At 42.9% G+C, this 23,736-nt stretch overlaps 1 protein-coding gene across 3 annotated transcripts in view; it reads right to left on the reverse strand.

Moving 5' to 3' along the window:
* Positions 1-84: 84 nt before the first annotated feature.
* The window catches only part of LOC111967388 (platelet-derived growth factor receptor beta-like), a 43,502-nt gene continuing 19,850 nt past the window's right edge, over positions 85-23,736 (reverse strand). Inside the window, exons 2-23 of one of the 3 annotated variants that reach the window (XM_023992362.2) lie at positions 20,084-20,159; positions 19,449-19,730; positions 18,952-19,209; positions 18,417-18,547; positions 15,210-15,375; positions 13,670-13,850; positions 13,139-13,254; positions 12,726-12,849; positions 12,230-12,438; positions 11,842-11,936; positions 11,588-11,717; positions 7,639-7,743; positions 7,375-7,485; positions 6,962-7,121; positions 6,571-6,737; positions 5,958-6,076; positions 5,645-5,767; positions 5,306-5,417; positions 4,690-4,789; positions 4,451-4,556; positions 2,283-2,566; positions 85-1,898 (exon numbers count right to left, since the gene is read on the reverse strand). In XM_023992362.2, coding sequence (XP_023848130.1) covers positions 1,745-1,898; positions 2,283-2,566; positions 4,451-4,556; positions 4,690-4,789; positions 5,306-5,417; positions 5,645-5,767; positions 5,958-6,076; positions 6,571-6,737; positions 6,962-7,121; positions 7,375-7,485; positions 7,639-7,743; positions 11,588-11,717; positions 11,842-11,936; positions 12,230-12,438; positions 12,726-12,849; positions 13,139-13,254; positions 13,670-13,850; positions 15,210-15,375; positions 18,417-18,547; positions 18,952-19,209; positions 19,449-19,730; positions 20,084-20,132 — 3,282 coding nt within the window. In that variant the 5' untranslated portion in view covers positions 20,133-20,159 and the 3' untranslated portion in view covers positions 85-1,744. Of the gene's footprint in view, positions 1,899-2,282; positions 2,567-4,450; positions 4,557-4,689; positions 4,790-5,305; positions 5,418-5,644; positions 5,768-5,957; positions 6,077-6,570; positions 6,738-6,961; positions 7,122-7,374; positions 7,486-7,638; positions 7,744-11,587; positions 11,721-11,841; positions 11,937-12,229; positions 12,439-12,725; positions 12,850-13,138; positions 13,255-13,669; positions 13,851-15,209; positions 15,376-18,416; positions 18,548-18,951; positions 19,210-19,448; positions 19,731-20,083; positions 20,160-23,736 lie in introns of all 3 variants that reach the window. The other 2 variants (XM_023992363.2, XM_023992360.2) reach the window with 2 other exon arrangements.

Genomic DNA, 23,736 nt, shown 5'->3' on the forward strand with positions numbered 1-23,736 from the left:
ATGTCATTGAACTACAAAAAAATAGACAACAGGAACTGTCCCTCATTAGCTAATTTAAAAGAAGACAGTAAGGACAAAATGAAATGAGCTATTATTTTCATTATAAACTTTTATTTTCACATAAACGCTTATAAACTACATATAAAAATACATTYGTAAACATACAGAGAAGCTTTGGTACCATAGCGTGTGTGTGGTAAATATTCTACAATATGTAGTGTTCTGCATTCTGTGTTCCTATACCATGTGACAAATATGTACAAGGAAGCATATCATCTATATTTCACTGGTAGTGTATGTAACGATAGGAGAACCTCTGCGAGCAAGTTACAAATGATCTCAGGTATCATATAATTGCTTCAAGAATATAGATTCAAATCTTTATAGCCATATTTCTGTAGAAGATCTCCTTCCATAGAAATGCTTATTGTATATCCTTTTGTATGGATACTATAGGCCATATATTTGTCTCTTTCATAGAACTTTATACAATACAAAAGCACTTCAAAGATGTCAATCATAGTCACAGTACAAAACAACGTACTAATCTTGTAACAGGTGTGCTAAGGCAGTGATATGCTCAGATTATTTCTCATTCAGTCAGTACCGCCGTGTAAAAACATACATTTCTTTCATATCKCTCATACATCATTCAATCTCTTATGTACTGTACCTTAAATCCTTTTCTTGGAAATGTTTTCCTAAACATTGTAAAGTGCAACATTTATACAGAATTGTTTAAAACAAACACTATATAAAATGTAAAAATAAATCTATATAAAACTAAAGACGACATAAAATGATAATTTGAGACATACCATTTACTGAGTGTATAATGTTCTGCTCAATTAAGGCTGATGYATGTTTAGCTCTTCTCAAAATGAATTACATTCTCGCAAAATMACCTGGAGTAGAAAATAGAAAGTACGCATTTGTAACTTAAGAACACAAACAAACAAAAAATCCTCAGTGCAACTAGAATATCATATTCAATTCATGTTGAGAAGTATAGATGCCATAAGATTGTGTTAATGTTTTTTTTTAACAACTAAAGTACCTGTCCGAAAACTGGAACTTTTTCACACAAGCAAAATGTAACAGTACATGCTCCACTTTTAGTGATTTTCAAAACTGAAAGGGTTTTGGAGGCTTAATGTTTTTATCTTCATAATGTATATAGTTCTGCATGTAGTTCTGTCCTTGAGCTGTTCTTGTCTATTAATGTTCTATTATGTTATGTTTCATGTTTTGTGTGGACCCCATGAAGAGTAGCTGGTGCTAATGGGGATCCTAATAAAATACAAAATAACATAAAAATACAACACGTGAAAGGAAAAATGTGAATACAAATCACCATAGAAACACTGCAATAGTGACCACAATGCTACACAGTATTTTACAAATCATGAATCCCTAACTTAAAAGTAAATTCTTATGTGATACTGATTRTTTACAATTCTTATGTGAGGGCTTTGCAAATGGTCCCTCTATTCAAGATGGAGTATTTTGCATCATCAATCAACATCAATGATTAAATGTGTCACTCTCTCTCATAGTAAAWATAGATTTTGAATAGATTTTCAGCACATCATTCTTTTGAAAGCACCAATTGTGAAATATTTGCTAAAGCAGTGGGAGTTGTTTTTGTTGTTAGGGTCACCTTCTAATTGAATTTGCTACATTTTCTCTTAATCCACTAAAGCTATTCAGGAATGTCATGCTTTCACCAAGTTCCCTGAAAGGCCTACAGGAAGCTGTCTTCCGCTTCCGGTGTTCCAGAGGACTCCAGTGGAATCAGGGCCTGGTTGGCATGGAGATATTTCTCCTCTGGAATGGTGTCTGCCTCCACTGTCTCCTGGGAGATGGAATCAGCCTCSGAGTCCTCCAGAGCCCGAGAACTACAGGRAATAACAACACACATGTTCTTTCACGAACCAATCTGGGATTCTATGGCTTATTTCAGGTGAAAATTATGCATTCATTTAAGTAAGGCGCCTATAAATTCCATGTAAACTATCACTTTTAAGCCATCTAGGCTCATCTTAGATTCCTGCTTAAATATCCTGTGTACTGTATGCACAATCCTTATAGCTCACAATGTATACATGGTAACATAAGACAGCTTTTGTCTCAATCCCACATCTGGCTGTGTGGGTTAGTGTTGTAACAATACAGGTCCTCTAGAGTAAATCTGCCTCATCTGTCCTGCATACCAAGCACTTGGCACACGTCTGCAGTCAGTCAGTCAGTCAGTCATATAGCCGTATGTCAGATGGCTATACCTTGCGAGGCTTTTCATTGGAGGGTCGTCAGCCTCGGAGCAGACTTCCTCCTCAGGCTTGGGGTCCGGGATGGGTATGATGTAGTCGTTGTAGGAAGCTTCCTCACCATCTGCCTCCGGTCTGAAGTCCCCAGTGAGGGTGTAGGGGTTGGTGTCCTGGGGGGTGGCAGGGGCGGTGGAGGGGGTTAGGGCTGGGGTGGGGAAGTGAGAGGAGAGCCTGGGTTTGGTGCGGACCACGGCTGGGTGGTCACGCTTGAAGAACTCATCGTTGACCTGGCAGTATCTCTACACCAATAAACAATCAATGACATATGTCAACAATCAATAAACACCAAACTGATACATGAATCATACATCCATAAACAATGCATACATATTTCATATACTCTACCGTTTAAAAGTGTCACGCCCTGACCATAGAGAGCTGTTTATTCTCTGTTGGTTGGGGCGTGAAAGTGACTAGGGTGGGTCATCTTGGTGTTTAATGGTTTATGTTGGCCTGGTATGGTTTCCAATCAGAGACAGCTGTTTATCGTTGTCTCTGATTGGGGATCATATTTAGGCAGCCATTTCCCCTTTGTGTTTCRTGGGATCTTGTCTACAGATAGTTGCCTGTGTGCACACCAGTAGCTTCACGTTTCGTTTGTGCTTTTGTTGTTTTGTTTGGTGAGTTTCTGTTTATTAAAAGATGTGGAACTCTACGCACGCTGCGCCTTGGTCCGATTACTATGACGCACGTGACAAAAAGTTTGGTTGTCACTTAGAAATGTCCTTGTTTTTGAAAGAAAAGCAAAACATTTTGTCCATTAGAATAAGATGAAATTAATCAGAAATACAGTGTAGACATTGTTAATGTTGTAAATGACTATTGTAGCTGGAAACGGCTGATTTGTAATGTAATATCTACATAAACGTTGCTACATTTGATCAGCAACCATCACTCCATTATCAGCAACCATCACTCCTGTGTTCTAATGGCATGATGTGTTAGCTAATCCAAGTTTGTCATTTTAAAAGGCTAATTGATCATTGGAAAACCCTTTTGCAATTATGTTAGCACAGCTGAAAACAGTTGTGCTGATTAAAGAAGCAATAAAACTGGCCTTCTTTAGGCTAGTTGAGTATCTGGAGAATCAAAATTTGTGGGTTCGATTACAGGCTATAAATGTCCATAAACAAAGAACTTTCTTCCGAAACTCGTCCGTCTGTTCTTGTTCTGAGAAATTAAGGCTATTCCATGCGGGAAATTGCCAAGAAACTGAAAATCTCGTACAACGCTGTGTACTACTCCCTTCACAGAACAGTGCAAACTGTCTTTAACCAGATAGAAAGAGGAGTGGGAGGCCCCGGTGCACAACTGAGCAAGAGGACAAGTACATTAGAGTGTCTAGTTTGAGAAACAGACGCCTCACAAGTCCTCAACTGTCAGCTTCATTAAATAGTACCCGCAAAACACCAGTCTTAACTTCAACAGTGAAGAGGCGAGTCTAGGCAGAGTTCCTCTGTCCAGTGTCTGTGTTCTTTTGCCCATCTGAAACTTTTATTTTTATTGTCCAGTCTGAAATAGGGCTTTTTCTTTGCAACTCTGCATAGAAGGCCAGCATCCCGGAGTCGCCTCTGCACTTCACTTCTCAGTAATAAGAATAGACTGACGAGTTTCAGAAAAAAAGTTATTTGTTTCTGGACATTTTGAGCCTGTAATCGAAAACACAAATTCTGATTCTCCAGATACTCAACTTGTCTAAAGAAGGCCAGTTTTATTGCTTCTTTAATCAGAACAATTGTTTTCAGCTGTGCTAACATAATTGCAAAAGTGTTTTCTAATGATCAATTAGCCTTTTAAAATGATAAACTTGGATTAGCTAACACAATGTGCCAWTGGAACACAGGAGTGATGGTTGCTGATAATGGGCCTATGTACGCCTATGTAGATATTCCATTAAAAATCTGCCGTTTCCAGCTACAATAGTCTTTTACAACATTAACAATGTCTACACTATMTTTCTGATCAATTTCATCTTATTTTAATGGACAAAAAAWKTGCTTTTCTTTCAAAAACAAGGACATTTCTAAGTGAAACYTTTGAGCGGTAGTGTATGTCAATGTGKAAACACCTTGGTCCTCAGATGCACAGATACATGTAAAGCGGAAGAACCCTGTATAAGGTACCTTTTTATAGCTGTCTGTGAGCATGTTCCCCATTGTGTGCACCAGAAAAGAGAACTCTGGCCTCCTCTCGTACTTCTCATCCCAGCACTTCTGCATGACTTCATAACTGAAGGACAAGGTACAGAAAATATAAATGTATACTTTCTTAAATTCTCTCTGACACACAATACTAGAATCCTGATGACTCTTTAAGAGAGGTCTTTGGGTGGGATGGTCTTGGTGCCATTCYAGAGACTTACACTTCATCAGTGGCGTGGTTAGGTTTGGCCATGCGATATCCTCTCTTTAAGGCACTGTAGAACAGCTCATTCATGGGCAGATCAGGGTAGGGGGCTCCTCCTGTCAGAACATAAAACAATATTTAAAGGCTGATCAGTCTGAATGTACTTTTAAAATCTTAAAGTCATGCTGAATCAAGAGTTTCCAAAAGTTTTGTTTTCCAAGAAAAACGTTTGCAAATCACGCGGCTTCACCCTAAATGAACAACTTCTCAATAGGTGCTCTTGTTGTCACGGCAGTTTCAAAAACGTTTAAAAAATCCCCAAATGAATTGATTATGAACCCTGACTGTAGATAACAACAAGAGCTCATCTGACCCTGAAGACAGACTCAGGATTAGATAATCTGATAGACAACTTCATTGCCTGTCTGTTTAGACAGAGTGAAACCTTTATACGTACATATTAAATAAACAGGGTCATGTAATCAAAGGTTGCACCCATACTACTACTAATATTTCTGAACGTAAATTAACTCCAGGTAATAGGTTGTTTCGGTTTAATCAAACAGTAATCTCTTGTCTTCGATCTATCTATTAATAATTAATGGGGTTCTGTTTCATGTATGTCCTTGTACCCAGGGTGAAGATCTCCCAGAGCAGGATGCCATAGGACCACACATCACTCAGGGTGGTGTACAGGTTATGGAAAATACTCTCTGGGGCCATCCACTTAAGAGGAAGGAACGTCTGAGAGGGGGAAGAGGTCAGAGGAAAGATTAGCATCAGCCAGGTACTGAGAAGTAGGTTACAGCAGCAGTTATGGATAATTACAATTGAAGTAGGTTGAAGGTCATAATCTATGGTGTTATCTTACTGTTATCTTTCAACATGTATGTAGTGGTTACCATTATGGTCATGTAATGTTTCATGTGTATGAGTGACCCTGATTGACCCTGAGTGAGCCTGCCACTCACGCTGCCTTTGGAGACGTAGTTGGAGTCATGCATGATGTCTCTGGCCAGACCAAAGTCACAGATCTTCACCAGCTTCCCCTCACAGATCAACACGTTCCTGGCGGCCAGGTCACGATGGACACACTGGGGAGRACAGGGTTCAACAACAGGGTTACAGGGAGACATGGTCAGCTGGGACATTTAGTACAGATGATGAAGTACATTCTATATCCAGGTCTGTACTTTGCTAACCTGGCACAATAAAAAATAATACATAAATATAGAGCAATAAAGTTTTGATTCAACTAAAATAATACAATATAACATCACATACRTTCTTGGAGGCGAGGAACTCCATGCCCTTGGCCACCTGGTAGCTGAAGCCAATGAGGTCAGAATAGCTGAGGGTAGGGCAGTCACTGATGACCAGGGCACTGTCCACTGTGGTCTGGTCTGGCAGGGAGGGCAGAGACATTGATGGAAGGGTTCAGAGGTCAAAAAGAGGAAGGAGACAATGTAAAGGTGAATCGGTTTCCAGGTGTTACACATGGACAGAAAATATAGTATGTGTATAGTGACGTCGACTTGCTAAAATACACAGAGAGGCTTCTGGAGGTCAAATAAACAATATCACTGTCTTTTCCTGTCTGCCAGTCAGTCCACCCATCCTTTCACATGTGCTTCCCATATGTCTGGCATGCAATAGACAAGAGGAGGCTGRTGGGAGGAGCTATAGGAGGACAGGCTCATTGTAATGGGTGAAATGGAATTAATGGTACGGAGTCAAACATGTGGTTTCCATATGTTTGATGTGTCTGATATTCCATTCCAGCCATTACAATGAGACAGTTCTCCTATAGCAGGCTCCCATGCAATAGACCTACATTGTACAAAGTATACATAACGCTTTGTCTTTGTTATTAGCATGTATTTCTTGGACTCTGTACCTTGTTCCTGGTAAAGGTGGTGCTGGTAGGGCGACTCATAGGGAGAAGGTTGGATGTCAGTGTATTTGATGGTGTCTTTAAGCTCCTGCATGGGRACGTACACCGTGGGCTCGTCCTTACTCATGTCCATGTAGCCACCGTCAAACTCACTGCCAAACGACACGTAGCTGCCAAGATATTTGGGACACATTAGGATAATGGCTGMCAATATATTCGGGAAACATTAGGATAGTGGAAAAAAAACACAAACAAATGTTCAATGTATGTATGGCCTCATTTTTGTAATTGACAGCTTGTCTTTTTTGCTCCCATTCATATGTGGTTATACATTTAACCTCTACTTTATCTTCCAAACACAGACCTGAGCCCCAGAAGAGGAGGTAGCACTCACCCTTTCCTCTGGCTGAGAGGGGTGCTCCCTCCAGAGACGCGGCAACCAGAGTCCTCCTGGTTCTTCTCAGCGTAGTACTGCAGGAATGTGTGCTTGTTCCTGTGTAAGTAGTCCACCAGGTCTCCATAGCGACAGTACTCCGTCACCAGGTAGAGAGGACCTGAGATGTGAAAGTCACAAATAAAGGACAATTATTTCTCTTCATCAGGGAATCATTTGTGTGTTACACATGCAATTATGTGGTTAATCAAATTGAAAGTTTGTAGCTATGACGTTATAGTCTCCCTAGGCAGATGGGTTGCCTCCCACATTAATAATGTTCCAGTATACATGGTGTTGCCCTAGGCATGGGATTTCAGAGGCTAATGACTTTAGTTTGGGATTGTTGCTGCGGTGATGGGGGCAGAGCTCACCCTGTTTGGTGCAGGCTCCCAGMAGGTTGACGATGTTGAGGTGAGGCCCCAGGTGGCTCATGATCTTCAGCTCTGACATCAGAGCCTGGGTCTCACTCCTCCTGGCTGTGGCTGGTGGTCAGAGGTCAGAGGACACAAAGGTTAGTGAACAGGAAATAASACTGAAACTGGATTGTTATCTTACCAAACAAACCAAGGACAAGTTGGCTAAAGYAGAAACATACTGAATTAAAACTGCATCTGAAGAGGATTGTTATCACTTACATTTGAGCATTTTCACYGCCACTTTCGTGCTGGACTGGGAATGACCGAGACCGTAGGCAGTCGCCTCGACCACCCTGCCAAACGCCCCGGACCCAAGAGTACGACCTGGAACACAACACAAACATTGGCCAAATCAGAACAGTCAATATGTCAACGTTTAACTTGTATTCTCCCAATTAAATACACTATCAAACAGGGTGAGCTCTGCCCCCATCACCGCAGCAACAATCCCAAGCTGAACCTTGGCAAGACGGAGCTGCTCTTCCTCCCGGGGAAGGACTGCCCGTTCCATGATCTCGCCATCACGGTTGACAACTCCATTGTGTCCTCCTCCCAGAGTGCTAAGAACCTTGGCGTGATCCTGGACAACACCCTGTCGTTCTCAACTAACATCAAGGCGGTGACCCGTTCCTGTAGGTTCATGCTCTACAACATTCGCAGAGTACGACCCTGCCTCACACAGGAAGCGGCGCAGGTCCTAATCCAGGCACTTGTCATCTCCCGTCTGGATTACTGCAACTCGCTGTTGGCTGGGCTCCCTGCCTGTGCCATTAAACCCCTACAACTCATCCAGAACGCCGCAGCCCGTCTGGTGTTCAACCTTCCCAAGTTCTCTCACGTCACCCCGCTCCTCCGCTCTCTCCACTGGCTTCCAGTTGAAGCTCGCATCTGCTACAAGACCATGGTGCTTGCCTACGGAGCTGTGAGGGGAACGGCACCTCCGTACCTTCAGGCTCTGATCAGGCCCTACACCCAAACAAGGGCACTGCGTTCATCCACCTCTGGCCTGCTCGCCTCCCTACCTCTGAGGAAGTACAGTTCCCGCTCAGCCCAGTCAAAACTGTTCGCTGCTCTGGCACCCCAATGGTGGAACAAACTCCCTCACGACGCCAGGTCAGCGGAGTCAATCACCACCTTCCGGAGACACCTGAAACCCCACCTCTTTAAGGAATACCTAGGATAGGATAAAGTAATCCTTCTAACCCCCCCCCCCCTTAAAAGAGTTAGATGCACTATTGTAAAGTGGTTGTTCCACTGGATATCATAAGGTGAATGCACTAATTTGTAAGTCGCTCTGGATAAGAACGTCTGCTAAATGACTTAAATGTAAATGTAAATAAATATTGGCGGTATCCGCATATACAGTGCATTCGGAAAGAATTCAGACCATTTCCCTTTTTCCACATTTTGTTACGTTACAGCTTTATTCTGAAACGGATCTACACACAATCTACACACAATCTACACACAATAACCTATAATGACAAAGCGAAAACAGAAATACCTTATTTATATAAGTATTCAGACCCTTTGCTATAAGACTCGATATTGAGCTCAGGTGCATCCTGTTTCCATTGATCATCCTTGAAATGTTTACCACCTGTGGTAAATTCAATTGATTGGACATGATTTGGAAAGGCACACACCTGTCTATATAAGGTCCCACAGTTGACAGTGCATGTCAGAGCAAAAACCAAGCCATGATGTCGAAGGAATTGTCCGTAGAGCCCCGAGACCGGATTGTGTTGAGGTACAGATCTGGGGAAGGGTACCAAAAAATGTCTGCAGCATTGAAGGTCCCCAAGAACAGAATGGCCTCCATCATTCATAAATGGAAGAAGTTTGGAACCACCAAGACTCTTCCTATAGCTGTCAGCCCAGCCCAGCCAAACTGAGAAATCGGGGGAGAAGGGCCTTGGTCAGCCAAGTGACCAAGAACCCAATGGTCACTCTGACAGAGCTCCAGAGTTCCTYTGTGACGATGGGAGAAACTTCCAGAAGGACAACCATCTCTGCAGCACTCCACCAATCAGGCCTTTATGGTAGAGTGGCCAGATGGATGTCRCTCCTCAGGAAAAGGCACATGCCAGCCAACCTGGAGTTTGCCAGAATGCACCTAAAGGACTCTCAAACATGGYGGTGGCAGCATCACGCTGTGGGGATGTTTTTCAGCGTCAGGGACTAGGAGACTAGTCAGGATTGATTAAAACACACTATTTTGCAATGAAGGTCTACAATAGCCTCAACAGCACTCTGTAGGGTTGCATCATGGTGAATCCGGAAGACAGCTAGTTTCCGTCTTCATCTGGGTACATTGACTTCATTACAAAACCTAGGAGGATCATGATTCTCACCCCCTTCCATAAACTTGCATAATAATTATGACAACTTCCTGAAGACGTCCTCCTACCTATCAAAGCCCTTGCAGCATCAACTGACATGTTGTCCACCCAATAGTAGTTGACTCAAAGAGAGAGACAATAGTTGAACAGTTTTTAACAAATTAATTTCTTTAAAATTGAAGGAAAAGCAAGAGAAAGCAAGAGAGAGAGATARATTTAGTTATTWATTTTTTCACTTTCACTTAGCGAATGGAGCTAGCTATTTTAGCCTACTCAAACACCCGGCTAAAACAGAGAGGGATGCTATGTTAGCCCGCTGGCTATGGCTACTCCAACTCTTCCAAGTTAAGATAAGCTTTTGGTTTAAGTAATTTATTGCCACCGGGGCCCACCGGTGTAACTGCTAAACTGTTTACTGACTGTACACTGTTCTGCATGATTRCAGCCGGTTTACTAACGCGTTAGTTCTAGTAGGTACATTACATTACCAAAAGTATRTGGATACCTGCTCATCGAACATCTCATTCCAAAATCATGGGCATTAATATGGAGTTTTCCCCCCTTTGCTGCTATAACAGCCTCCACTCTTCTGGTAAGACTTTCCACTAGATGTTGGAACTTGCTGCAGGGACTTGCTACCATTCAGCCACAAGAGAATTAGTGAGGTCGGGTATTGATGTTGGGCGATAATGCCTGGCTCACGGTCGGCGTTCCAATTAATCCTAAAGGTGTTTGATAGGATTGAGGTCAGGGCTCTGTGCAGGCTAGTCAAGTTCTTCCACACCGACCTCGASAAATCATTTCTGTATGGATGTCGCTTTGTGCATGGGGGCATTGTCATGCTGAAACAGGAAAGGGCCTTCCCCAAACTGCCACAAAGTTTGAAGCACAGAATCATCTAGAATGTCATTGTATGCTGTAGCATTAAKATTTCCCTTCACTAAAACTAAGAGGCCTAGCCTGAACCTTGAAAAACAGMCGTTATTCCTCCTCCACCAAACTTTACAGTTGGCACTATGCATTGGGGCAGGTAGCGTTCTCCTGGCGTCCGCCAAGCCCAGATTCGTTTGTCAGAATGCCAGATGGTGAAAGGTGATTCATCACTCCAGAGAATGAGTTTTCACTGCTCCAGAGTACAATGGCTGCAAGGTTTACACCACTGACATTAATATGGTGACAACGATGTAGGCTGTGTGTAGCGGTTAGCGGTGATGATATAAATGTTTGGCTAGGAAAGTTTTTTTTGCCTGGTCACAGACAGCTGATGTGTTGTGCACTGAAGTCCACAAGCAAAGCGAAAAGGTGAGGAGGAGAGTGCRTAGATGCGTGAAGGAATTATACAATGAGCAAAATGATCATGCTGTTTGTATGTGGCTACTATGAAACTGAACTGTGTTTGTGTATGATCAGGGGTGTATTCATTCTGCCGATTCTGTTAAAAAACGTTTCTTAAACGGAARCAAACGGAATGAAACAGGGATAAACATACCTGAATGTGCAAGGCGGTATTGAATGTATCAATGTCTGTCACCKTGGTTACCCACATTTCTCTCAACCTGTGCAAACTTTCCTTCACAGGCTAGGTTCTACAACCTCATGATGGGTATATGGAAAATTCTAGTATCATGTAGTAGCCTAAATCTATCGCTGTTACATTGAACTTGGTGAATGAAATACGAATGACAGTCATCCATTATGCTGTAATAGAAATAAGGCCATTCTCATGAAAAAAATWATTGTCCTCCCTCATCTTAAACGGCACCGACCRCCACTGCAGTGTATATTGTACATTGGTACCCCCTTCTCCCGTGGTTCCTGGTCCTTACCCAGCACCAGGCTATCTCGGGCCATCTCCCAGGCCAGGTCGTAGGGCAGGTGGATGGGGTCGACGTAGATGTACTCATGGCCATCCAGACTCACCGACTCTATCACCTTCCATCTAATCTCATAGCGAGGCTTCTGAGGCAACACAGAATAGTTAGAGTTACCCAATCACTCAGGGACATTGAGATACTATGAGTGAGTTGATAGTAGTTGTTGTTTAAACATTATTCACTGTCTCTTCTCTGTGTAGTCTCACCTTCCTCCACACAGCGATGAGGATGATGATAGAGGTGATGAGGATGACCACCAGGGGTAGAACCGCAGCCAACACTGCCACCTGGGAGAACAGAGCTGGAACACAACACAGAACATTAACATCCAACTATTACATAGTAGAAATACAGTAGTCTACAGATTTTTTCCTAGTATAACATTTACCCAGAACATAAACTATGAATTATCAGATTTGTTAGTACTGGACTGGAACCAAGAGCCTGCATACCCTGCAACTCTTCARGACTTGAGTTGCCTAGTTTATCCTTCCTTGAATAGAGTATGTGGGTATAGATACATAGAACCCCATAGATAAAATAATGTCTTCATAAAATAACATCAATATTTTGTCTTCTATTTGAGATACGTACTGCTGGACACCAGTTTGACGTCTCTCCTCCGGACTCCTCCCTCGTTGCTGGCCTCACAGCGGACGGTCACCTGCTGGGGCTTGTGGAAGGTGACCTGGCTGCGGACCTGGCCCACCTTACGGCTCTCATTGAAACTGRTGTTGGTCTGGATACTCAGGGTCTCAGGGTCTGACACCAGGGGCTGCCACACTGTGCTCCGGTTACTGCACCTGGGAGAGATGTTCTAATGATAATCAATAGTGCAGTAGTACAGGTGTACGTACTACTACTACTACCTCTACTCAGTTGTGTCAGCGGTAAATGCTGTCAGCTAATGCCCTCAGAGCAGACTCGAGTATAGAAGCAGTCTAATAACCCATAGTTGGCCTGACTTCAGTTTAAACTGCAATTACTAAAACACAAACGGCAGAAACGAGTGTAAGCAAAGTGTTCCCTCTAGTGTTCACAGTGTGACAGAGACTGTGATGATGATGATGATCATGATGACATGACTCACTTGAGCATGCTGTCACAGCTGAAAAACTGTATGGAGGGGGAGGGGACCCCCTCGGCCACACAGATCACTGCATGCCTCTTCCCTGGGAGGTGGTGGTCCGACAGGTCTGTTATCTGAGTCGGAACTACACAGACAGGGATAAAGGGTTAGGAACTACATATCCCCCGACTCTAGATGATAAGTGTAGGTCAATGTTGAGCCATGTTGCCTCTCCATAGTCTTAAGTCTAAATATACTTTTTATCCTCATCGCCTCTCCTTTATYTGCACTGATCTCAAAGCGTAGGGAGGGTGAAAAAAATGGACCACGGTGGATGTAGTTCTTTGAAATTAGTGCTGATTACGAAAAGGAGGAGTCACATAAGACTAATGAGATACACCCCAATGGTTTATGTTGCTTTGAAGGGTACTCACCTTTGACCTCCAGATCAAATGTCACTTCCTTGGTGTCGTCTCCGTTGGCGACGAGAACAGTGTAAAGTCCCTTCTGTTCCGTCCTGATCCTCACCAAGGTCAACATGCTGACGTACCTGAGTTAGAAGAGAAAAGGAGAACCACACCGTTATAAACGTCATGAAATCATTCACAACTGATCCTGGATAAACCATATTTTAGCAGGACTAAAGCATCTTAATCAATCCATCAACGTCTGTAAGACCCTAAGACCTTCTGAGACATCCAGTTCCTATCAGTCAACGCAAGATAATACCAGCAGGTAACCCAATCCTCTCAGACAGCAAGGCTACATCATTTAACCCCCAGCAGGAACCAGAGAGGGTAAATTCCCCAATGAGTGGCTAACGTGATGCATTGCATACCATGCAAGTGTACTTGTAAATCCTGTTGATCTGTTGTTCTGCTTTCATGCAATGACAAATAGACCAAGTTATTGATACATTCAATCTCCAAATTGATTAGAATTGATGATCGTCCAGGTGGTCTGACCTGGTCTCGTGCTCCTGCCTGGTGATGACGGTGTTGTCTCCGTTGACGGTGGCGTTGTCTTTGGTCCAGCGAACACGTGGAGCGGGGTAGGACTCGATCTCAACCCTCAGCTCTACGTTCTGGTGCAGCTGGGCCGAGACGTTACGCTCCTGGACAGACCTCAGCTCCACGAAGCCTCGCTCTGACGGAGGAGGAAGGTTGTCATTAGTGACCACATTATAAGTAGAGCACCTCTGTTTACTTCCTGAAAGAACATGTGGCCTGCAGGAGGGAAGAAATAGACTAATAGGATAGAACTTCCCTTGCCTGGGTGAAAGACTGGCACCCAGGCAAGGGAAGAAACCATTAGGCCTTTACATCGTGATCCATAGCTCTATACTTAGTGCTCTTATAATCTGGTGGCCAGTATGGAATAACCTATACACCATGAAATCAAAAGTACCTTATATTAAATGCACTGTACTCAGTTTATTGCTGATTAGGTACAGTGTTCTGTACTGTATACAATGAGGTAGTTATTGTTTACACTGCTGCTACTCGCTGTTTATTATCTTTCTATAGTCATTTTATCCCTACCTACTCTACATGTACAAATTACCTCGACTAACCTGTAACCCTGCACATCGACTCGGTACCGGTACCCCCTGTATATAGCCTCGTTATTTTATTTTTTTATTTTTATTTTTCAAGATTTTTTACTTTAGTTTGTTTAGTAAATATTTTCTTAACTCTATTTCTTGAACTGCGTTGTTGGTTAAGGGCTTGTAAGTAAACATTTCACGGTAAGGTTGTATTCGGTGCATGTGACAACTACAATTTGATTTGATTTGATTTGATTGATGACGTGCTCTATTGAACTGGTTRGAACGAGGATCTGTCATTTCCAGTGGGCTGTCCAGAGCATTCGTCCAGAGCACTGGAGAGAGACAGATTCACAGCAAGCATACCCTGGCTCTGAATTAGGCAGTTTATACATGTCTGGTTACTGTGGCCTAAATATAACACACCTCAGTGGGATCAGAGTAAGCAGAGGCACGACTGTAGCTTAGGCTATATCCAATACTCAAAGACGGAGAAGGTGAAAGAGAGAAATGTTGGTTTTAMCCTTCAAAAAACATTGTTGACTTTCAATTTACAGCTAGTTAGCTGCAGTTAAGTTGAATGACTTTAAATCATTTGAAGTAACTTCAGAAGTTAAAAACACAGATAAAAAAATATTTYCAGTTTGCACTGCTGTTTCTGATTCTATACAAACCCTCAGATTGGAGAATTTTGTAGATTAATGTTATTAAAAATAATAATTCAATATTATTTTGATTTTAATTGATGGTGATCTCACAAAACACAGATGCTTGTATCCTCAAGCTACATGAAAAAGTCAAATAAATCAAATGTGGTTTATTTGAACATAACTCTCTCTCACCTAGTGCATGGAGGTTCATGTTATGAATGGTGCTCTTTCAGTCTAAAAAAGACCCATAATAATAAGCAATCCAGTCATAGTTTGTTTTGAGAGAGTCTCTCCCTGTCTCCTTCTCACCGAGGACGGTGATGTTGATGTTGGCGGTGGCCCTCTGGTCCTGGACACTCTCGTGAACGTGACACACGTACTGCCCCGTGTTGGCCAGCGTCGCCTTAGAGACGGTGAGGCAGGAGCGCATGCTCTGGGACGACAGGATGTCGGTCAATGGCTCGATGAAGTCCACCTGGCAGACACAGGAGAGGAAAGGGATGCATCAGTAACATTTTGAGGTCTGTGAGAAGACTATTGAAGTACAAACTAAGTAATCATAGCCACGGGAAGTACGGGTGCTGGAGGTGCTGCAGCACCCCCTGATAAATTGAAATACATTTCCTCAAATTACATTAAACAATWTCAACTTTGTTCCATTGTGGCAATAGACATATCATCTATAGAAGTGTCTTGGAACCACTAAACCTGGTAATTTGACTGTTAAAGGAAAATTCCACACAACTATATTTTGGTATTTGTTTCATTAGTCCATTGTTGATATAGTCCCACAATGTTTTGCATGTCAGAAATCAAGTTTTCTAGGTATTTAACTTTCAAAATAAACAAATACAGCCAGTATGATGCATGTTGCGTCATATGATGCAAAACACAGCATCATATCATGCAAAATGCATCATACCGGCTGAATTTGAGTATTTTGAAAGTTATATATCTTGAAAACATGATTGCTGACATGCAAARAAATGTTGGGGTGGAGTTTTCCTTTAAACACTAGCAATGGYTGCCAGTCCTGACTGGAATGGGGACTGCCATCTATGGATTATATTTCCATGGTTTGCCTCTCGCAAATTTCTAAATACAATCGCGAGAAAAATGTACAGTTTGGAAAGCAAATGCCTACTGCTGAAAAGATACGATTGATCGTTTGAGCKATTCTGAGYGAACAGCACCGGTGAGAAAGCTAGGCTTCATCGTCAACAYTGGGTTAGCCAGTGCCACTGGAACGTTTATTTAGTAGCCTACTGAAGCCTATAATATACAGCCAGCTCAAAAAAATAAGGGAACACTTAAACAACACACAATGTAACTCCAAGTCAATCACACTTCTGTGAAATCAAACTGTCCACTTAGGAAGACACTGATTGACAATAAATTTCACATGCTGTTGTGCAAATGGAATAGACAAAAGGTGGAAATTATAGGCAATTAGCAAGCACCCCCAATAAAGGAGTGGTTTGAGGTGGTGACCACAGACCACTTTCAGTTCCTATGCTTCCTGGCTGATGTTTTGGTCACTTTTGAATGCTGGCGGTGCTTTCACTCTAGTGGTAGAATGAGACGGAGTCTACAACCCACACAAGTGGCTCAGGTAGTGCAGCTCATCCAGGATGGCACATCAATGCGAGCTGTGGCAAGAAGGTTTGCTGTGTCTGTCAGCGTAGTGTCCAGAGCATGAGGCGCTACCAGGAGACAGGCCAGTACATCAGGAGACGTGGAGGAGGCCGTAGGAGGGCAACAACCCAGCAGCAGGACCGCTACCCTCGCCTTTGTGCAAGGAGGAGCACTGCCAGAGCCCTGCAAAATGACCTCCAGCAGGCCACAAATGTGCATGTGTCTGCTCAAACGGTCAGAAACAGACTCCATGAGGGTGGTATGAGGGCCCGACGTCCACAGGTGGGGGTTGTGCTTACAGCCCAACACCGTGCAGGACGTTTGGCATTTGCCAGAGAACACCAAGATTGGCAAATTCGCACTGGCGCCCTGTGCTCTTCACAGATGAAAGCAGGTTCACACTGAGCACATGAGCAATGTGACAGACGTGACAGAGTCTGGAGACGCGTGGAGAACGTTCGCTGCTGCAACATCCTCCAGCATGACCGGTTTGGGCGTGGGTCAGTCATGGTGTGGGGTGGCATTTCTAATGTGGGGCACAGCCCTCCATGTGCTCGCCAGAGGTCAGCCTGACTGCCATTAGGTACCGAGATGAGATCCTCAGACCCCTTGTGAGACCATATGTTGACACATGCACATTTGTGGCCTGTTGGAGGTCATTTTGCAGGGCTCTGGCAGTGCTCCTCCTTGCACAAAGGCGGAGGTAGCGGTCCTGCTGCTGGGTTGTTTCCCTCCTACGGCCTCCTCCACGTCTCCTGATGTACTGGCCTGTCTCCTGGTAGCGCCTCCAAGCTCTGGACACTACGCTGACAGACACAGCAAACCTTCTTGCCACAGCTCGCATTGATGTGCCATCCTGGATGAGCTGCACTACCCGAGCCACTTGTGTGGGTTGTAGACTCCGTCTCATGCTACCACGAGTGAAAGCACCGCCAGCATTCAAAAGTGACCAAAACATCAGCCAGGAAGCATAAGAACTGAGAAGTGGTCTGTGATCACCACCTGCAGAACCACTCCTTTATTGGGGGTGTCTTGCTAATTGCMTATAATTTCCACCTTTTGTTTATTCCATTTGCACAACAGCATGTGAAATTTATTGCCAATCAGTGTTGCTTCCTAAGTGGACAGTTTGATTTCACAGAAGTGTGATTGACTTGGAGTTACATTGTGTTGTTTAAGTGTTCCCTTTATTTTTTTGAGCAGTGTATATATATTCCTACTAATATGTGCAATCTGTGTCTCTTCATTGGCCTGTTTGCATTCAATACCAGGTCGTTTTTATTGGTCTCAGTTTGTCACTGTCAGAGTAGACACTTATTTCAGTAATTTGTGGTATTAAACAAATATTCTACTATTGTTTTCTGTCATAAATGACGAAGAATTGCATGAAATGCATTCATAAAACCTTTTTTTTACCCTGCTAAAAACCTTTGCGTAGAAATTTTTAAAACGCCTCTGCTCAACTGTACCCCACTATGCAAACGAGATTATAGATGCATGCAATGCTTTAATATAAAGGGGATAAAAAATATWGAAAAATTACTCAAAACATCTTCTGCAGTTAGTCCCGCGGCTATTTAAGTAATATAAGATTCRACAAGTTTAACAAGAAGTTTTGATTTTATACACTTATGTCAGTAAAATCCTATAGCAAGGGCCTTCAAACTTAAAACACTTTTAACACCATAAATTTACTGTATTATCAATAATGATATGAAAACCATGTGTCTGTTGTGAGTGAGATTGAATGGGGATTTAACACATCTAGGTGTGGCTGAACAGACATCTTGATGTAATTTACTCTATGTGTCCCCGGGACGAGTGAAGGGAAAGTCAAACAAAAGGCCTTTGTTCTCCTCTCCTCTCTTCTCTCCCACTCACGTCTCTGTTGGGGTAGTCCCAGGAGAAGAAGACCAGCTCCACTCCGTGCACCGTGCAGTTCACTGTCAGAGGCTCGCCCTGCTTCAGCACCGTCTTAGACGCATTGATGTAGGCGTCGATTGTCTCCGGGACTAACTCGGGAAGTGTGTGGAGAGAGAGGGAGAAAGGAGAAGAGGGAGGGAGGGAGGGAGGCAGAGAGAAGGAAGGAGAAAAATAGTTCATTGTTATTTTTGAGTCTGAGATACAACAGCTTGATAGCCTTTTAAGTGAGACCAATAGATGAATACCCTTGTGCAATACTGCAATACTTTGCTAAATTCAGACATGCACATCAACAATGGAGTACAGTACAGTGCATGTAATTACAACCCGGGCAACATTTTCATGGACATTGCATTATTGTAATATTGATGTTGATTAATGTGCATTGTCCCCTATAAATAAATAAATAAACAAGCTATAGGTTTGAGCCGACAATAATGTTCTTCTCTATACCAGKCCCATCGCCGACCCCTTGCCCCTTCCAGGTACCCACCAACAATACTTAAGACGTAGAAGGCCTGGGACTCTTTCTCCTCCCCGTTCAGCTCCCCACGACACACATAGGTCCTGTCCTCCAGGGCTGCCCTGTAGCCCTCACTGGGGATGTAGACCCCCTTTAGGTGCATGTCACTGTCCGTCTCGTAGAGGGTGACGTTGATCTGGGGGTTGGTGACCACACAGGGGATGGTCCCCTCCTCGCTGGTCTTGGTCACCATGCCGTGGGAGCTCTCAATGAACCACACTTCAGGGTCTGTGTGGAGGAGAGGGAGAGGAAGACTTAGCTGGAGGGATAAGATAAATATTTTCACACCATGTGAGAGATGAGAAGATTTAATTCATATCATGATTGAACCAAGATATTGAGGCCTAAGAGCTGAGATTGCTGTTACAAGATACAATATTTACCTGGGAATTGGGAACAAAACATTTGACTAAGCTAACCTAGGTTATTATCTGTGACAGAGTGTATAGTTATGACGATGTTCTCACCCGGCACGAAGACTGCCACCTCTCTAGACTCCTCCGTCCAAGCCTCAGCACAGACGTACACTCCTGTGTGTCTCCACGTCACGTTGTCCAGAATGAGAACACTGGTTGTGTTCTGGTTCTCCACTCCAAAATAGGGAATGTCGTCATTCCGCTTGAACCTCCATCCGACTGTCCCCCAGCTGGAACAGGTGAAGATCATGGAGTCGCCCGGTGTCATGACGACCTCGCTGTTGCTAGGGGAGATCTCCACGCAACGGTACTCAGGGCAGAAGTGCAAAATAGCTGCAGTCAACACAAACAAGGAAAGGTCAGGTTTGGGGTCAAACAGCTAGATCCCCAGGTCAAGGGTCAAAGGTTAAAATAGCAATAACAACTCAGAAATCCATCCAATTACACAGTGATGAGGGATGTGAAGAGTCTGGAGGTGAAAGGAGGAGGGATGATAATTATCTTTTTAAACTGATACAGGCTCTTTGCCTTCCATATTAAAGRACGCCGGCAACAATCTCAATGGCAATTTAGCTGGATACTAGAGCTAGGCTTTTTTCCCCTACCATGTAACCTGACCAGGAAAGACCCGGACCYTAGTCAATACAGTATATTTTTATGATATTTCATTAGGTTGTTCCTCTCACCTGTTATTAGGGCTGTCAGATGGATAGTGAACACTCTGACAGTCCTCATGGTGACAGGCTGCAGGAGAGATGTATTCTGCAAACATATTCAAAATAAAAACACTGAATATTCTAATCTACATGATAGCCCTTGTTTTTATTCATTACATTCCTTCCAGTATATTGAGCTTTACCCGTGTGTTAAAGACAAAACCACACACACACTCCCCACACAGTCAAAGGCTGATTCACAGTCAAAGGTTGATTCACAGTCAAAGGCTGATTTATAGTCAAAGGCTGATTTGACAAACAAGTTGATTGAGAGAGAGATATAGATGACACCAAGGCTAGTGTTTGGGTGTTGTTCCCTCCTACGCTGGTTAACCAGTGAGCTCAGTCATCATGATGACAGCTCAGAGCTCTGGACATGGGGAGAGCAGGACTCACAGTTGGTCCGAACATTCTGAACTCATAACATCTCATTAATATCTCTTTACATACACAACTGATACGCTCATATCATGATGGATGTCTTTTACCCCTGGAAGACCAACAGGGTTAGGGTTAACAAAGTTGGGAGCTTACAATATAAATCACATGTCATGACTGCACAATCTGTTCCTTATCCAAAAATACTATTTGCCACAGAAAGAGCCCTGGCCTAATCATAGAAATAGAATAAACAGAATAGATGGGGCTCTTAAAATACAATGTAAGGTCACTCCCCTCTCAAAAAAGAGATGGATTTCTGAACACAACATTCCGGTTCTATGTTCTGAATGAGTTCACAGGAGAGGTATGTGATGGCTCGCTGAACACGGACAGAACAATGTTGGAGAGTTTTTGTTCTTGTTTTGCCAGTGTTCTGTCCAACTAACAAACAGGTCAGTGTGTGTCGCTCCTTAACACTCAGTCAGAAACAATGCTGCTGGGTCTAAAACTATTCAACTGTTGTGTCGAACCACTAATTGGATTCCAAGTAAACAAATGTAATTAGGCAAAAGGGGCGACCACAAAACAGCAACAACAAACCAGATTTGGAGTTTTGTTTATAAACTGATGGTGTGCTATGGTGATACAATGTGTATCTTTGTGTTTTAAAACTCAACGTTGAGGCAAAATCTTAAATATCGTCTGCATCTCGAATGTCACTAAAGGGGTCTGGTAAGAGCTAATATGGTGGAATGTTAACTAAGGGGTCTGGTAGTGAACTATATGGTGGAATGTTACTAAAGGGGTCTGGTAGTGAACTATATGGTGAATGTTACTAAAGGGGCCTGGTAGTGAACTATATGTGGAATGTTACTAAAGGGGTCTGGTAGTGAACTATATGGTGGAATGTTACTAAAGGGGTCTGGTAGTGACTATATGGTGGAATGTTACTAAAGGGGTCTGGTAGTGACTATATGGTGAAATGTTACTAAAGGGTCTGGTAGTGGACTATATGTTGGAATGTTACTAAGGGGCTGGTAGTGGACTATATGGTTGGAATGTTACTAAGGGGTCTGGTAGTGACTATATGGTGGAATGTTACTAATAGGGGTCTGGTAGTGACACTTTATATGGTGGAATGTTACTAAAGGGGCTGGTAGTGAACTATATGGGGGAATGTTACTAAAGGGTCTGGTGTGAACTATATGGTGGAATGTTACTAAAGGGGTCTGGTAGTGGACTATATATGTTTGGATGTTACTTAAGGGTCTGGTGTAAGGTGGACTATAGATGGGGGAATGTTACTAAAGGGGTCTGGTAGTGAACTATATGGTGGAATGTTACTAATAGGGGTCTGGTAGTGAACTGATAAGGTGGAATGTTACTAAGGGGCTGGTAGTGGACTATATGGTGGAATGTTACTAAAGGGTTCTGGTAGTGAACTATATGGTGGAATGTTACTAAAGGGGTTGGTAGTGAACTATATGGGGAATTTACTAAAGGGTCTGGTAGTGACAGTATATGGGGAAATGTTACTAAAGGGGTCTGGTAGTGACTATATGGGGAATATTACTAAAGGGGTCTGGTATGGAACTATATGGTGGAATGTTACTAAGGGGTCTGGTAGTGAACTATATGGTGGAATGTTACTAAAGGGGTCTGGTAGTGAACTTATATAGGGGATGTTAACTAAAGGGGTCTGGTAGTGAACTATATGGGGGAAATGTTACTAAAAGGGGTCTGGTAGTTGAAACTATATGGTGGAATGTTACTAAAGGGGTCTGGTAGTGAACTATTATGGTGGAATGTTACTAAAGGGGCCTGGTAGTGAACTATATGGTGGAATGTTACTAAAGGGGTCTGGGTATGTACTAATGTGTGGAATTGTTACTAAGGGGTCTGGTAGGTGACTATATGTGGAATTTACTAAGGGGCTCTGGTAGTGAATATATGTTGGAATGTTACTAAGGGGCTGGTAGTGAACTTAATGGTGAATGTTACTAAAGGGGTCTGGTTAGTGAAACTATATGGTGGTATGTTTGCTTCAAAGGTGGCCTGTGTGCTAGTATGGGAATTTGGGCGGTAGGTAGTTGATATGTTTACTAAAGGGTGCTGGTAGTGAACTATATGGTGGACAGTACTGGAAGGTTGCTGGTAGTGACTATATGAGAATGTTACTAAGGGGTCTGGTAGTGAACTATAATGTTGGAATGTTACTTAAGGGGTCTGGTAGTGACTATATGGGGAATGTTACTAAAGGGGTCTGGTAGTGAACTATTGGGGGAATTTATAAAGGGGTCTGGTAGTGACTATATGGTGGAATGTTACTAAAGGGGTCTGGTAGTGAACTATATGGTGGAATGTTACTAAAGGGCTCTGGTAGTGAACTATTGGTGGAATGTTACTAAAGGGGTCTGGTATGTGAACTATATTGTGGAATGTTACTAAAGGGTTCTGGTAGTGAACTATATGTTGGAATTGTTACTGTAAAGGGGCCTGGTAGTGAACTATATGTTGGAATGTTACTTAAGGGGCCTGGTAGTGAACTATTATGGTGGAATGTTACTAAAGGGTCTGGTAGTGAACTATATGGGGGAATGTTACTAAAGGGGTCTGGTAGTGAACTATATGGTGGGAATGTTACAAGAGTCTGGTAGTGAACTATATGGTGGAATGTTACTAAGGGGCCTGGTAGTGAACTATATGGTGGGAATGTTACTTAAAGGGGTCTGGTAGTGAACTATATGGGAATGTTTACTAAAGGTCCTGGTAGTGAACTATATGTGTGGAAATGTTACTAAAAGGGGCCTGGTAGTGAACTATATGTGAATGTTACTAAGGGGGCCTGGTAGTGAACTATTATGGTGGATGTTATCTAAAGGGCTCTGGTAGTATACTATGGTGGGATGTTACTAAAGGGGTCTGGTAGTGAACTATATGGTGGAATGTTACTAAAGGGGTCTGGTAGTGAACTATATGGTGGAATGTTACTAAGGGGTCTGGTAGTGAACTATATGGTGGATTGTTGGTATCTTAAAGGGGTCTGGTAGTGAACTATATGGTGGAATGTTACTAAAGGGGTCTGGTAGTGAACTATATGGTGGAATGTTACTAAATGGGGTCTGTGTGAATAGGTGGACTATAGTGGTAGTAACATGGATTCACTAAGGGGTCTGTAGTGACCTATATGTTGGAATGTTACCTAAAGGGTCTGGTAGTGAACTATATGGTGGAATGTACTA

The sequence above is a fragment of the Salvelinus sp. IW2-2015 genome, linkage group LG8 (genome assembly GCF_002910315.2).
Source record: "Salvelinus sp. IW2-2015 linkage group LG8, ASM291031v2, whole genome shotgun sequence".
NCBI lineage: Eukaryota > Metazoa > Chordata > Actinopteri > Salmoniformes > Salmonidae > Salvelinus > Salvelinus sp. IW2-2015.